The 17,023-nt window shown below is 41.4% G+C and overlaps 1 protein-coding gene across 6 annotated transcripts in view; it reads left to right on the forward strand.

The window, feature by feature from the left end:
- LOC140906245 (uncharacterized) overlaps positions 1–17,023 on the forward strand; it is a 106,743-nt gene that overhangs the window by 18,439 nt on the left and 71,281 nt on the right. For all 6 annotated transcript variants that reach the window (XM_073329827.2, XM_073329829.2, XM_073329828.2 and 3 more), the window contains exons 5-7: positions 218–289; positions 2,272–9,265; positions 10,930–12,337. In XM_073329827.2, the coding sequence (XP_073185928.2) occupies positions 218–289; positions 2,272–9,265; positions 10,930–12,337 (8,474 nt within the window). The remainder of the gene's footprint in view (positions 1–217; positions 290–2,271; positions 9,266–10,929; positions 12,338–17,023) is intronic.

A 17,023-nucleotide genomic window follows, 5' to 3' on the forward strand; every position in this document is an offset into this window, starting at 1 on the left:
AATGATTCACTTTTAAAGGTAACTAAGTAAGACTAACTTCCATTAAAATTGGAAGACTTGAAAAAACTTAACTTCCTTTAAGCCTGAAAACTGAAATCTGTTAAGCAGTAAATGATGCAGTTTACAAGGTATTAGGCCTCCTCTTCATTTTATTCTTCTGGATCTTGAATTAAAGTGAGGTTGTGTTTCAGATAAACCTCTTGCACTTCTGTTTCAGTTTGAACATTGTTACTGTAGAATCGATCAGCTGCAAAGTGCATGTGGAGAGATGAGGAATTCGCTACCACAGGTGAGGCAAAGCATAGGAAAAAGAAATTACTAGCAGTACTCAGGGTATTTCATCTGACAAACAGTGTTCCTTTGTTGTACTTAAGGTACTGCACAGGATCTTTTCAGGGGGAATAAGGCAAAGCGTCACATTTATGGGTAATACATGTATCAATCAACACTGTATCATATGCATGTTATCTATATTACACGCACGCACGCTCCGTCTTGTTGTTGTTACCAACGAGTTGCTCCCCTTAACTTCACTGGCCAGGTGAGTTAAATGGGGGAGGGGTGGAGCCGGGCTTCTGTCGATCCGGATCGATGCTCCGATGTTGACAAGACGAGACCCAGGGTCCTCTGCAAGACCCGTCATATTTATAGCTGCTTCCCTCTCATGCAAATCTATATCAGATACAAAATCTGTGTCTGTGTCCATTGGTCCTTTGTGCTGCTTCCTTCTGGGTGTGGTCTTAATGCTACAAAGGGCACTTTCAAAAGAAAGTGCTGGCTTCTAACCCCCAAGGCCATCAATATATCTGCTCTTCTTTAGTGAGCCCACTTGACAAGTTTTATTGTTCTTGGGTCTGGTTTCCATCCCTTCTGTTGCAGCTGTCTGGAGGTGCTTGCCTTTCACACCTCGTTCATTCAACAGGGCAATTGATTAAGAGAGTTGGGGGGGGGGGAGATCTTATTCTACTCCTAGCAAAAAGACATTTTTAACATTATACCAAGGCTCAATAGAAAGTTTTCTATATAAGGATCTGATACAAAGTTCTATGAAAATAGAGGCATAATACAAAGTCATATGAAAGTTATGTGAAGATGCATAATGCAGAGATTTATCTACACCTTTTTTCAGCTAAGAAAACTAATGGTGGAAATCTGTGAAATGCTCTCTGACCTCCTGAATCAGTTCCCCTGCTCACTGCAAGAGTCATGCTGTTGTTTGTTCAATACACAAGTGTAATGGGCGCTTTTCAGACAAATAAGACCCAGATCCTGGCCCAGTGTACTTATTTTCTAAGTTTTAGAGAAGATACAATGAATGCTAGCAACAAACAAGATGGGGAATTGGGGAAAGAAGGACAATGGTTACAAAAATGTCATACTGTTTATGTGCACATCTTGAAGATTCTGTTATAATAAATACATTTATATTACAAATGGAAAAAAATAATAAATACCTATTGTGTGTGTGTACATTTCTCGATCCTGTCTTCAGCAAGCACTGCTCCCCCGCCCCTTGTTGAGTTCCCTCTGATCACTCCTGCACTGCTTCTGAATTGTTTCAAGGGTGCCTACGTTGGCCAGACAGAACGAGAAAGAAGTGCTGTTGGAACTTGGACCACTTCCTGAAAAATAGCACTGACTACACTTGGAGTGTAATAAATATAGAATATCAGGGTTGGAAGGGACCTCAGGAGGTCATCTAGTCCAACCCCCTGCTCAAAGCAGGACCAATCCCCAACTAAATCATCCCAGCCAGGGCTTTGTCAAGCCCGACCTTAAAACCTCTAGGGAAGGAGATTCCACCACCTCCCTAGGTAACGCATTCCAGTGCTTCACCACCCTCCTAGTGAAAAAGTTTTTCCTAATATCCAACCTAAACCTCCCCCACTGCAACTTGAGACCATTACTCCTCGTTCTGTCATCTGCTACCACTGAGAACAGTCTAGATCCATCCTCTTTGGAATGCCCTTTCAGGTAGTTGAAAGCAACTGAGGTCATCAGTTGTGTATGGGGAAGAAGGTTATTATGCTCCCTCCAGTCAAAAATTATGTGCCCTTAATGTGTAGTAGTGTGGGGGTGGGGTGGTGGAGGGTGGCACCGAGTAAGTGGGTGGTGGTGGTGAAGAGGGATTAAGTAGATATGAAATGTCAAGTTATCCATTCTACATGGGTTTCTGTTTTCACAATTAATATGTAAAACCAAAGTTCATTCCTTTTCAGTTACTTATACTTAGCATTTTATGGTGCTGTGACTCTTGTCTCTTTTCTACAGGTTCAGTTACCGCTGTTGACATCTCCTGAAGTACCACCAGTGTACAACGCAGGTCTGGTCTTCGAGAACAATGTTGGCCTTCCCATTGTATCCCAGCTGGCATGGACTTCTCAAGTAGTCCCAAATAGTGGAGCTCCATCTATATCTAGCACACACTGTGGTGATATGCAGCCTCCCACGGTCATTGTGACTCTGCCGTTAACATCAGCTGGCTCAGTCCTGTCTTCAGCGAAGTCTTCTCTTTGTACAAATTCTGTTAATGTGACTTCAAACAAATTAGAAATGCCTGCAACATCTACATCAGCTGCAACAGCAGATACTTCTTTGGAAAACTACACTAGACCTAATTCTCAGATTGTACGTTCTTCTTCACCTGAATATGTCCATCGGAAGGACTCAACAGTCACCACAGAGCCTTCTCAACAAAGAGTCTTTGAAATTGCACAGTCTTCGTTTCACGAAAATGCTGCAAGGACAGCAGAACTGGCTAATTCTGACTTTCTCTGTGTGAAACCAAGCGGAGCCCAACCATGCACATTAGGAAGCATGTCAAAGTTTTACAGACCATTCCTGGATGAGAGACAAGACAGTGGTGAAATAGAAACACAACCTCCTGTAACTTATAATCTGGAACCTTCACCACCTTTTCCTCACTCAGGAGGTGCTGTAGAGACACATGACAGTGACCCGAGTGGAAAAGCAATTGTCAGAGCTAGTCTTTCTGTTAATAGTCTAGATCTTTCAGACTCTTTTCAAGTAGAAAGTGGAGGCAACCTTGATTCCAAGCCACTAGTTCCTGTAGCTGATAAGTCAGTGCTTGGAAGTTGTGCAAACTCTGACGACGACGTAGTGATGGAGATTAACGTTATTAACAGCACTGAAGAAACAGCTAAACATGAAACTTCGGGGCATTCAGAACCTTATATTCAAATGCAAGTCACAGAAGTGATAAATGAAGCTATGAAAAATGTTCAGGTGCCATCAGTCGGTGATTATAAGGCGAATTTAATGGAAAAGGAAAGTTCAACAGAAGAAGAGAATAAGTATTCATTGGAGCAGCATATTGGTGATGCTTGTGTACATGAAACTCCATGTTTGGCTGTATCTGTTGCTGGTGCTGAAACTTGTGAATCTCATTCAAAGAAAAAGGGTAGTCTTCGTGTAAATAGCCTGTCAGAGTTGGTTATTGTTGAAGTAGAAAACTATTCAGAAAACAGTGACTGTATGGCAATAAGCATTGTCCCAGAAGACATTGCTTTGGGTAAAGATCTGGATGGTGGGTCTCCTGCAAAAGAAGTGGTGAGTCCGAAGAAACTAGTGAATGCAGATGGTAAAACCTGTGTAGAAGAGTTGGATTTGCCTTCTGAAACTGCTGTGACCATAGACAGAACTCGGGAAGTAAACATATCATTTGTGCCAGACTTAGAACTTCCACATAGTGTTCGGCATTCTGAGATGAAAAATGAGATCTGCAAAGATGAGCTGACTTCAGTTATAAAGCAAGACAGCCTTATGCCAAATGAGGAAGCAATAAAAGAAAGTAGTGATATTGTAGAACGTGAAAGTTGTTCCTTGGCTGATGGAGAATTGGAAACTTTAAATAATACCTTACATATGGAAACTCAGAAGCCTGAAACTACTTTGGATATTCAAGAAGGAGCTGAACCTAACACTGATAAAATCATTATGATATCAAACAGAGAAGTGAGAGAAATACATAGTGATCATGTTTTTGAGGACAAGTTGCAAAATGCTTTAGATCAGGACTATATGTTTTCAGACACTGGAATAATTAACCTAGAACATCAGAATTCTTCTGATGCTCATAAAATTCTGACAATGTGTGCAGCAAAAGAAATGTCCGGTTCTGAGTGTAATATTGGTTCTGCTAAATTCCAAGAAAATGAGGATGACACTGTCAGTGGGGTTGCCTTATTCCAGAGCTGTGTTACAGAACAAGTTGTCTCTAGAGCCAGTGGAACAAATATTGTCCAGTGTCTGGATATGCTTCATTCAGAAGAGGAAGAATCATCAATGGATTCTCATGTGGCACTGGATGGGCTTGTAACAAAGAAACTTCAAAACAATTCAGATCCCACAGCACCAGAGAACCTGCCCTTGTGTACAGAGAATATCTCAGACTATCATGTACATTCTCCTTCTAAACACCATATCCTTTCTCAAGATACATACTTGGAAGATGTAACTTATGATTCTCCCTGTAATTGTGTGCCGTCTTCCTCTGGCTCTTTGCACAGTGAGAGCTCACCTCACCAACCAGCTCCAAAGGAAGAGGAATTACGTAATTCAGGGGCAGTTGTCAAACCTTTGAGTGGAACATTTTGCAGTTTGCAGGCCACAGCAGTAGAAATGACTTCTCCTGAGTATCCTTGCAGGTATGAAGACTCTGGAGCTTTTACATCTGTCAAGAGGTCCATCAGTGAAATGATGAGCCAGGAAACAAACATCCAGCCATTGTCTCAAAATGAAACTGAAACTTCTGTGGAACAGAATGCATGCAATAAGGCAAATATTTCTCATGCCACTGTGTGTATAGAGTCTGAAGGCTTTCAGTCAGACCACGTATATATGACTACATCCGTATCTACAAAAGGTGTGCCACAGGAGGATAGTGATTTTGGTATCAATAAAATACATTTGGAAGTAAGTGCTTCTGAAGGGGATGAAGAGCAAACAGGTATGAATGTAAATGCCATCTCTTTAACAATGGGTAGTCCTGTTAGATACGGAGACAAAGATGAGAGTGAATCAAAGATGGATTCCATGGATACAGAGACGAGAATATCTTTAGTTACAGATTGTGTTGAAATATCATATGCAGAAGTGGGAACTCAAAGTAGGCTAATAAATGAGAGGGCCATAAACTTACTGGCTACAAAACCTGCAGTAAATGGAAACAAAAATAGTGTGTCAAACACTAGTATCTGTGAGGAAGAAGTAAATATGTCTGTGGACACACATTTGAGTCTTCAACAATTTTCAGAGGCATATGAAAGAACTATACTGTTTAACAATGCAAGTAAAAATTCCTGGAGAGAGTTCTCTAAACAGATGGAGATAGATTCCAAAGCAGAGGAAAAGCTGCCTTCAGAAACACGGATAAAAACCTTTGATGAAAAAACAGTATTTGTAGCTTCGTGTTCTTCTCCAAATACAGTGACATTTTGGGAAAACACAGAGAAATTGGTGGAAGCGATGAATCCTGAGTCACCGATTAATGTAGGTGAAGAATTTCTTGATCGGTGTCTTCTACAGAAGAGTGACTGTACTTTGGAGAGAAAGAGGTCTCCAGGAAAAGAAGAGGACGAGTCATATGTCTCTGTGTTTTCTTCCAATTCTCTTTCAACCACTAACACCAGGTGTATTAAAACAGTTGAAATCCTTGTCAGACATACTTTGGATTCCACTCTTAACGATAACAATGAGATGTATGATACTGATTGCCAGGAACTGAAAACTGCTTGCTCAGTAGTGGATGATACAGCATCAGGGGAGAAGCAGCTTGATCAGTCAGTTAGTATTGAGAATACGTTTTATAAAAAGACAGATGAAGATAGTATCAAAAGCAAAGAGATAATGAAAATACCAGAAGAGAGACATGACTCAGGAACAGCCATTAATGATAGCATATTTGAAGAACAGAAAAATATAGAAAACAAAGGTATAGATAAAGAGATGGAGATTATGGCAAATATGCATGTTGGACAAACCAATCTTAATCACAGCAGCGTTACAAAAGCACCCACAAACAGGCTGGAAGGGAATACAGCATATTACTCTTCAGAATTAGAGGGAGGAATAGCAAATGATCTTTCTCCATTATGCTTACCCAAACAGACTTCTCTAAAGTCAGAGCTTCTTGCTGCTACTAATGATTATTCCTGTTCACAAACACAGTCCCCTTACTATGTGAATAAAAGGGACATGGGAAACAATCCAGAACCTGTAAATGACTACATCTTGCCCCAGCAGGACACCAGGAATGAAGAAGGTATGAAGTTGAATGATGAAAATACAGGTGAGGCAGTAAACTGTAAATGGAGTGTAAAATCAGTTACACTGGAAAAAGATAATGCTGATGCACATTTTAGTGAGCTTGATTTGGGAACACTGAATAATTACCAAGAAAATAATGAGAACTCTTCTGTTAGCGCTGCCCATTTGGAATTACGACAGCAGTCTAGTGCATTTCATGACCAGCAGGAGACAGATTCCCATGCCGTAGAGTCCCAGCATTTGGAAAGTAACATAGACTTGAAATCCAAAGAGGATCCTGTGAAACAATCACTTTATCCAGAGGACTTTGTTGTAGACTGTGATTTGAAGAAGCTATGTGAACAAAATATGACTACTGAAATCTTGACACCAACTGCTTTGGAAAGGAGTAATCAAAAAAGTATATGCCAAGAGGAAGGTGGAATCAAACTGCAAACTTCTGAAATGGACACACAACCATGCAGTGTAGACAAAAATGATCTTGCAGTCGGGATGCAGGCTATTGCATTTGGAAAGCCTGAATCTGCCAAAGAAAATATAGCTGAAAACCACCTAAAGGAAATTGAAAATGACCCTACAGAGGGGTCTGAGTTATTCAGTGGAGAGGAACTTAATTTATATATCTCAGATTCTGAAGTTGAAAAGGAAAAGGAAGAAAACAATAGCATGAGAATGAAAAATACAGTTGAAATGCAGCATGATAGAAGCAAAATCCTGAAGAAGGATACTGTCATCTCTGATCCAAACAGTGTTTCTGGCAGCATTATTCTGCAAGCTGACCTGGACTGCAAGCCAAATGAAGATCAGCTTGACAGAGTGATTGAAACAGCTGATATCAAATCAGTGATAGGTACAGAAACATCAACAGATAGGAGTTTGGAGGGAAAATGCTATTCTCTTTGCAATGCAGAATATGATCTAAGTGAAGTTAGAATTGCTGGACCTGAAAATTGTAGCACAGGTGTGGTAGTTGGTGAATTCAGTCACTTAGTAAAAAGCCCAACACTGAGACAAGAAAAAACAGAGAACCAAATAACTGCAGAACGTGATCTTGGATCCTTACGTTATCCATATAATTCTATAGAATTTCCCTGTGTACCGGGAAGCCAGAGAGAAATGGAAGCAGTGAAAGGCAATGCAGAGGTTGGTTTGAATAAGGGAGATGCAGGTTGTTCAGATGAACATGTAGGAAATGCTGATTCTAATTCTATCCAAGCTGGAAAAAATCTAGAGGAGAATCCGGAGCCTGCGCATAGCTTGCTTGATGGTTGCATTCAAGAACTAGAGGTGGGGACACTAGCTGTGCCTCTTGGAGCCCTAAAAACTGTTAAAGACTCTCCAGTAAATGAAATGCTGACAAGCCTTTGTGCAGAAAAAGACAAATTTAATCAGAAAACAGAAACAAATGAACTGGTATATATGCATGAAGAAAGCAAAGACTCTGAACCCCTAAAATCCCAAGCAAAGATATGCCAGCCCACAGGATGTGCAGACTTTTCTGAAGGCAGTAACGAAGATTTAACTGTTTCAGAGTCTAACTTTACGAACAGAGTGGAATTTCATAAAGAGGAGAATAAAGATTCTCAGAATAAAGAGGCAAACAAAAATAATTCTTTCAGAACACTAAAAAGACACATTAGTAGAAACGAATATTCTGGAACTTCAGTTTCTGAAGATGAGCAGTGCTGCTCCCAAAAGAGAAACTGCCCTTTAGGGTCTCTTTCCATGCAGGAGTTTGTATCTGACCTGCCCAGTCCTAATGTAATCTTGTTTTCCATTCCCACTGATTTGAAGGAGTGTCATGATCAGTTTGTTAGCAGTAGTGTTAAGAAGTTCTTTAAAAAATACCCCATTCTTCAAACGGCTCAGCATCGTGATGAAGTGGAGAAGGAAAATAGTAAAAATATTGCCCAGTTGGTGAGAGAATTTTTTAAAAAAACAAATGACTCTGAGAACCTGGTAAATGAAAACACAAAACCTGAAAGGTTTGTGCCATCCATTAAAAGTAAAGTAGAAGAAGACACTGACTGTAAATCTATAGGTGAAGTAGACAGTGAAAGGAGAGATGGAAGCAGTTTACTTCTGCTTTCAAGTATTGAACCTCAAGTAAATGGAAAACAGTCAGTTAAATTAATATCTGAATCCCAGAGTCTCCCCTTTGACAGTCAGTCCGGGTTTACTGAACTTGCTGCCAGTTCAGAAGATTCGTGGACTTATGTACTAGAAAAAGATGTGGTAAATAAAATTCCAGAAAGCCCAAGTGCAGATTCCCTGTCTGAAGAGGAACAGTTTCAGTCTAGGGTGTGTTTAGCATTAGATAATCTATATACTTCTGCTAAATCTCCCCTGAAGTCTCCTGATATAAATTCTGAACAGAGCACCAAAATCAAAGATTTGGACTTCATATTCTCTGACATATCAAATAGCTCTGTTGAAAATGAGCATCATCAACTTGCCCGAAAACTAAGTAGCAGTAGTTCTAGTGGAACAGGTGACGGGCTACATGAAGGTATTTGCAGTGACAGTTGCAAAGCAGCTGGTCTTGACACACAGTCAGGTTTTTCATGTAACTCCTTAGAAGCTTCAGCTGTGTATTGGAGTGATGAAGACACAAATATAACTTCAGATCTCATTGAGACGTCTAGAGAGAGCAGCCAGTGTGTTATAAGTAACTTGCCGCAGCAGTTGGAGTCAGAAGACCATGTTGAAAGCATCAAAGACAAAAATTACATGCCAATACTGCACCGGGCTGAGAGAACACTTGATGGTGTCAAAACACCCAATATAGAAGACTTATCAGTTCCTGCATTCTGTGTGAATTCAATAACTGGAGCTGTTTCTAGTTCACAGAAGATCATCTTGAAGGTAGAAAGTGATGCAGACCAACATGAAGTCCCTGAATTTGATGGTCACAACAACACACAAAATAGTGAAATCTCCTGTCTTCAAACAAAATCTGTATGCTCTCCCTGCAAAGGTGGTAATTTTTTTTAAAAAGCATAAAAAATACATGTCTTAAGGCAGAAAAATGCATTTGAGAAGGCATATGTTGTGGGCTGGGTGTGTGGCTATGAAAACTGCCAGAAATAAATTAATTTGGCTATCACAGCACGTCATATTTATTATGGCGCATAGTCCCTATTGTATAGAGAAATTATAGTTGTCTGATTTCACATTGATAAACTTCCCTTTTTGTGTGAGGAATGTCTCTCTCACAGTGTTTTGGAACCAAATTTGCCTTATCCTACAAACTTGGAAGTAGCTTACATCGGTTGCTCTGGCTCCTGCATTTCAGTTATAAATTTAATGTGTTTATATTTTTATATAGACACACACTCTTTCCATCTTCCAGCGTGGTTTTTCTTGCATTCCTCGTGGCTGTGGACAGAGCAGCCTGAGTGGTATGGCTAATGCAGATTGAATTTGCTGAGAAGTTTACAAATATTGTAGTTCTCTAGCTTACTAGTGTTCTGGAGCACTGGCTTCCGTCTAAGGGTACGTCTACACTGCAGTCACGGGCTTTTGAGCCATCTTGTACAGTCCACACTGACGTGCACACTGCTGCAGCTTCACTGCTCTGGTACCTGAGGTAGCTACACTAAAGATAACTTAGCTATGTCTTCCTGAGCTGTGATTACAGCCTGGACCTACTCTAGCACAGATGTAACAGATGTGCTCAGCTGGCCTCATATTTAGGCAGACACATAAGCACAAGGCCCGCATATTTCTCTATCCCAGAATTCATCCCTTAACTTGGAATTGTGCTCCAGAATCTCAACTTTCATTAAAAAAAAACAAAACAGTTTTAACCCGTATGGTTGTGAAGATAGCCTCAAAAATGTAAACCAGTGCCCCGCCTGAGTCTGTAAAGAGACAAAAACAAATAAAGTTGATTGATCCATTTTCATCCTTAAATCTGAGGGTAAAAATTATATTCTCCACTAAGGAAGCCTCTATTAGTAGGGTCTAAACAAATGAAGTTGCTCACTCTAAAATGCAGCTGTTCTCTGTTGGTGCAAAACTAACATTGAATCAAGGGGTGAGGGTAGAGGGCACCCAAATGTTTCAAGTTATATTTTTTATTTGTTTGAACAGCCAGAAACATGCCAGGGTACTCCACAAAAGCAAGTATACAGTCCCTGCCCCAGAGCGTGCAGTCTGAACTTGGATATGATGACAAGTGTGGGACATGGATAAATGAAATAGCAGAATTTAGGAGAGGAAAGGGAGAAGTGAAGCAAAAAGATCACATGATTACACAGTAAAGCAGTGATCCATTGTTGGCTTTAAATCTGCCTCGGCCTTTTGAGAGACAAGTCATGGGGGTGGGGTTTGAGAGTGAGAGAGAGGGAGGTGACCTGGTAAACATTAAGGAGGGCATTCCACGTATGGGGGTGGCTTGGAAGAAGGCAGAAAGTAGCAGAGTGTGAGTGAGATGAAGGGGGTATCTAGGCTGGCATCATTGGCAGAATTCAGGGCACATGGGAGGGAAAGCAAAAGGAGAGAAGGTTGTAGCTGAGAAGCAAGTAGCAGAAGCTTGAATTTGATAGGCATATAAGGAGCCGAAGTGGGCATTGGAATAGTCTAGATTTCTGTGAATCCCAAATGAAATGTTTGGTGTTTTTTTCTTTTCACCTCCAGATTTAACACCTGCAGCCACAGTGGATTGGAACGCTAACTCACCTATACAAGAACAAATTACGTCACATATAAGACTATGCATTAATTCTCAGGCGCAGTTAAAAAGGGAGCTTTCTCATGAGGAGCATGGTGATAGTGGTAACAGAAGCAGCATTTCCCCTCCATCCAAAATGTGTCCCCCTGTTGTTGCAATTTCTTCAGAGTCTGCTGATGAGGAACCAGCACCAAATCAAAAGGAAATTGGCTCTCCTGATGCTTCAGGATCATGCAGCACTTCTCAGACAAGCCTTACTGAACATCTTACCCAAACGCCATCCAAGCCTGAAGCCAAACACTCTTTATCACTGAAGAAACTGAAAAGTTCATATGCATCCATCCCTCCTTCTGCAGTCAAAGTGAGCAGTTCTTCTCAAAAGACTGTAGATAGTAATGTAAGCAGATGTCTTCAGAGCTCATATGTCAACAGTCAGTTGGAACTCTCTTCCTCTAAGCTTCCTCCTCCTGAGGCAAGTGATTCTGCTGAGATGATTAATAGCCACCATGAGAGAACTGACAAAGAGGAGGACTTTGCTAAAGATAACCAGCATGGACGCCCCCAAAACCAGAAAGGGCAAACTAACCTATATGATTACATGGATGGAAGAGTTGCTTTGGAGCCTTGTATTGCAGTGGGATCGAAAGACCGCAGTGACTTACAGACTACTAATGATTTTAGTAGTATGAGCAGTGTGCCAGAACTAGAAGGTATGGATTTGTCTAGGTCAACATTGAACAGTTTAGCTTGTGAACCTGCTGCCTTTCCTGGTTTCAAAGAAGAAAATCTGCAGTGTTCTCTGCAAGTACAGACGCTTTCTGACACTTCTGGTCATTGCAGCCTGGACTTCAAGGAGTATCCCACAACTTTCTCTCCGGTAATCTCAACTTTGAACAAGTGTGGTGCCTCAGAGACTTCAGTAAGCTCTCTGCCAGACCATTCGTTTCAACCAACGTCTATGGCAAATCTTCAGATTCAAGACCGGGTCCTCTCTCCTTGTACGTTTGAGGCATGTACGTTTAGCCAACCAGCTTCAGAACATGTTTGCTCTTCGGATGAAGAAGCTTCCTGTCATTCCGAGGATTTAAGTGAAGATATGGAAGAATTCCCATCCATGTCTACAGAGAGTTCAAGTGCTATTGGCCTCTTGTCTGAAACTAAAAATCTGGGCAATCTCTCTGATGCTGAAAAATCTGCTCACAAAGCAAGTTCCAGTAATACAAATATAACGGAGAGTGAGCTTCAGAAAGCCTGGGCTTTATCAGAGGGAGACATTGAGTTCCAATTGAGTCAATGTCAAACTGTGCTTGATGACATTTCCCAGACTCTGTGTGCTGTGGAGGGCATTGATAAAGTGCACATGGAGGAATGGAGGTAAAGCTTTATTTTTGAGAGTCCATAGTTGTCAAACTAATGAGACCATTAGGGGGAGGCAGGGTTGTACTGGTCAAAGCATACTGAAAGGCAGGATTCATGACTCTCTGCATGACTTTAGGCAAGTCACTTTAACTTCTCTGCCTCAGTTTATCCATTTGTAAAATAGTGTTAGTAGCCACTTCACAGGGATGTTTTAGGCTACTGTGGCAAATTTGGTGTCATCCCAGTGGTGAATTTCTTAAGGAACTGTTGAGGAAATGGTATCCAGCCAATATGGGTTCTCAGTATGAAAACCTAAATTAATGGGGTCAGGACAAGAAACTACTCAAATATCCAGGAACCTGTTGTCATGCCGTTCCAGTGTGCCCTCTTGTGGCCCTGTGGATGTATTACACTTAACGTACCTTGAGTCTTTTCAATTACAATTCAGAAACAGGTTTCAGAGTAGGAGCTGTGTTAGTCTGAATACACAAAAAGAAAAGGAGTACTTGTGGCACCTTAGAGACTAACAAATTAATTTGAGCAGAAGCTGTCGTGAGCTACAGCTCACTTCATCGGATGCATGTAGTGGAAAATACAGTGGGGAGATTTTATATACACAGAGAACATGAAACAATGGATGTTACCATACACACTGTAACGAGTGATCAGGTAAGGTGAGCTATTACCAGCAGGAGAGAAAAACAACTTTTTGTAGTGGTAATCAAGGTGGGCCATTTCCAGCAGTTGACAAGAACGTGTGAGGAACAGTAGAGGGGGAGGGAATAAACATGGGGAAATAGTTGTACTTTGTGTAATGACACATCCACTCCCAGTCTTTATTCAAGCCGAATGTAATGGTGTGCAGTTTGCAAATTAATTCCAATTCAGTAGTCTCTCGTTGAAGTCTGTTTTTGAAGTTTTTTTGTTGAAGAATTGCAACTTTTAGGTCTGTAATCGAGTGACCAGAGAGACTGAAGTGTTCTCCGACTGGTTTTTGAATGTTATAATTCTTGATGTCTGATTTGTGTCCATTTATTCTTTTATGTAGACTGTCCAATTTGGCCAATGTACATGGCAAAGGGGCATTGCTGGCACATGATGGCATATATCACATTGGTAGATGCGCAGGTGAACAAGCCTCTGATAGTGTGGCTGATGTGATTAGGCCCTATGATGATGTCCCCTGAATAGATATGTGGACATAGTTGGCAACGGGCTTTTTTGCAAGGATAGGTTCCTAGGTTAGTGTTTTTGTTGTGTGGTGTGTGGTTGCTGGTGAGTATTTGCTTCAGGTTGGGGGGCTGTCTGTAAGCAAGGACTGGCCTGTCTGCCAAGATCTGTGAGAGTGATGGGTCGTCCTTCAGGATAGGTTGTAGATCCTTGATAATGCGTTGGAGAGGTTTTAGTTGGGGGCTGAAGGTGACGGCTAGTGGCGTTCTGTTATTTTCTTTGTTGGGCCTGTCCTGTAGTAGGTAACTTCTGGGTACTCTTCTGGCTCTGTCAACCTGTTTCTTCACTTCAGCAGGTGGGTATTGTAGTTGTAAGAACACTTGATAGAGATCTTGTAGGTGTTTGTCTCTGTCTGAGGGGTTGGAGCAAATGCAGTTGTCAAAGAGCTTGGCTGTAGACGATGGATCGTGTGGTGTGGTCTGCTCTGGATGAAAGCTGGAGGCATGTAGGAAAGTATAGCGGTCAGTAGGTTTCTGGTATAGGGTGGTATTTATGTGACCATCGCTTATGAGCACCGTAGTATCCAGGAAGTGGATCTCTTGTGTGGACTGGTCCAGGCTGAGGTTGATGGTGGGATGGAAATTGTTGAAATCATGGTGGAATTCCTCAAAGGCTTCTTTTCCATGGGTCCAGATGATGATGATGTCATCAATGTAGCCCAAGTAGAGTAGGGGGATTAGGGGACGAGAGCTGAGGAAGCGTTGTTCTAAATCAGCCATAAAAATGTTGGCATAGTGTGGGGCCCTGCAGGTACCCATAGCAGTGCCGCTGATTTGAAGGTATACATTGACCCCAAATGTGAAATAGTTATGGGTGAGGATGAAGTCACAAAGTTCATCCACCAGGTTTGCCGTGACATTATTGGGGATACTGTTCCTGACGGCTTGTAGTCCATCTTTGTGTAGAATGTTGGTGTAGAGGGCTTCTACATCCATAGTGGCTAGGATGGTGTTATCAGGAAGATCACCGATGGATTGTAGTTTCCTCAGGAAGTCAGTAGTGTCTCGAAGATAGCTAGGAGTGCTGGTAGTGTAGGGCCTGAGGAGGGAGTCTACATAGCCAGACAGTCCTGCTGTCAGGGTGCCAATGCCTGAGATGATGGGGCGTCCAGGATTTCCAGGTTTATGGATCTTGGGTAGCAGATAGAATACCCCAGGTCAGGGTTCTAGGGTGTGTCTGTGCAGATTAGTTCTTGTGCTTTTTCAGGGAGTTTCTTGAGCAGATGGTCCCTCTGATCCCAGTGAGGGTTACCAAAAGAAACTACACCATCTGCTCAAGAAACTCCCTGAAAAAGCACAAGAACAAATCCGCACAGACACACCCCTAGAGCCCCGAGCAGGGGTATTGTGGATGGGCCGCTCGTTTTTCTTCCTTCCATCCATCCATCCATCTCTCATTCTCCTTCTGTCTCTCTCTTTAGTATTGACATAATGTTGACGTTATGCTCAATGACCATAGCCTTCCTCAAATCAAAGGACTTCAAAGTATATCTCACTCATTAAAGTTGTATGAGTTCACTATGTTGCATTATTTTAATGGGAGAATATTTTTCTTGGGGGTAGATGCCTCCAAGGTGTGGATTAACTTAATTTTATAAATGCATGTTTAGGTTTCCTCAGATGTACGTTTGTTTCACACACAGCTTCCCTAAAAAGTTAAACACAAAAATACCCACCCTCTTGAAACCCAAGACTGGTAATTCAGTTCTGCACCAGAGACCGGTTTAAGGTCTGTTTATCTTGTGATATCTAAAAATTAGAAACAGAAGCTTTATATCACTGGAAATGTCTAATTAATGTGCATAATGAGTATGGCTGGAATACAGTAGTACAATATTGTGTCCCTCTTTTCCTTCCGGTAATACTGTACTCTGCCACCTCCACTCCCTCATACACTAAGACACACCACACACTGGCTAACAAAGTCTTTCCAATGTTCTGGGGTGCTTTATTTGGCATTCTTGTTCTGTGAAGGGCCTAAGGGCATACCATAGACTTCTCCTACCTACGCTTCTAGGCCAGTCTCTTTAACTACAGTCCTAGACCAACAGCACCTGTTTTTTTTTAAAATGGAAACTTAAATTGCAAGCTCTTTGGGACAAGAACCATGTCATGAATTTGTGCAATCTACAGCAGACTGGAACACTCATCCTGATCAGGGCCTCTGGGAGCTACTGCAGGATAAATACTGCTAATAAACAGTCAAAACTGCAGAAAAAATCACTCCTCCTAACTCTATAGGCTAATGTTCTGACTGAAACTCACTGGCTTGTCTCATTGAGCTTCTAAGGAAGGCTAGCAGCAGGTGTTATGATTCCTGCTGGGTTAATTGACAGGGTGCCAAAGGTCACTTGCTAAAGCAAACCCACTTTGTGAACTCCTGCTAGTCCTCGGATAAATCCCTGCAATAGATGCAGCGGTAATGGATTTTCTTTCCAAAGGCTCATTTGGATTAGGATGCTGTTGTCACAGAAGATTCTTTGCTGAACCCCAAAGAGCTAGTACATCCCATCATACTTCCTAAGTAAGCATAGTTCTGTAATTTGGAATTTATTAGATGCAGAACTGTGATACTTTTCTGTTAGTCTGGAGCAGACATAAGTACTCTTAAGATAGTTGCAATTTTCAGTTTTCCTGTGGTCTCAGGAGCACTAAAATACTTAAAACTGTATCATGAATTGTTATATAAACCAAGAAAGCAATATATCTTAGCAAGGGATAAGCATAGAGGTCCCTCAAGATGACAGCACATAAATACTAGCAATAAGTTCCATGGGGGTGCTCTGTCCAAATGCAATAAAAATAATTCTCCTCTATATTGAATATAACTGCAGCATACATATATTCTGTATTGTCAGTGGTGCAGTGACGTGCTAGTATTTTAACAGAGCTCTTCAATTCTTAAAGAAAACCTGAGTTGAATCCTTTGCAGAAGATTGAGTCACACTTCTCTGATATTTATTAATTGCTTATTGCATCATCTTCATGTTCCTATTACGCCTCTGGCATTTAGGGCAGTGATGATGCTCCTCCATTCCTGTCTGTTTCTGGCGAGTCTTTCCATGGTTCCCCAGGTTTTTCAGCTCGGCTTCCACAGCTCTTCACTATGTTGTTCTCGGGCAGCCTCGTTTTCAGTTGTCTTCTGGTGTCCATCTTATTGCTACTCTGGTGATGGAATCAGTTTGGATGTGTCCTACTTTCTCATTCTCCAGCATTCTGCACCATAAAGTAGTGTTGAAAGTACGCAGCTCTGATAAATCTTGAGTTTGGTTTTGGTGTTGTATTTCAATGATTTCCAGACTGTATTTAAGCTTCTGAAGGTGTTCCTGGCTTTACTGATTTTGTTCTGGATGTCCTGGCTTGTTCCACCTTCCTGGCTGCTTATTTACATAGGTGTAAATGTTGGAGGCAGACAGTTATTCTGTAGAATAACATTAAATCTTGTTGATTGCTGAAGAGCGGCTTATGGGGG

Source organism: Lepidochelys kempii, chromosome 2 (genome assembly GCF_965140285.1).
Source record: "Lepidochelys kempii isolate rLepKem1 chromosome 2, rLepKem1.hap1, whole genome shotgun sequence".
In the NCBI taxonomy this organism is placed as follows: Eukaryota; Metazoa; Chordata; order Testudines; family Cheloniidae; genus Lepidochelys; species Lepidochelys kempii.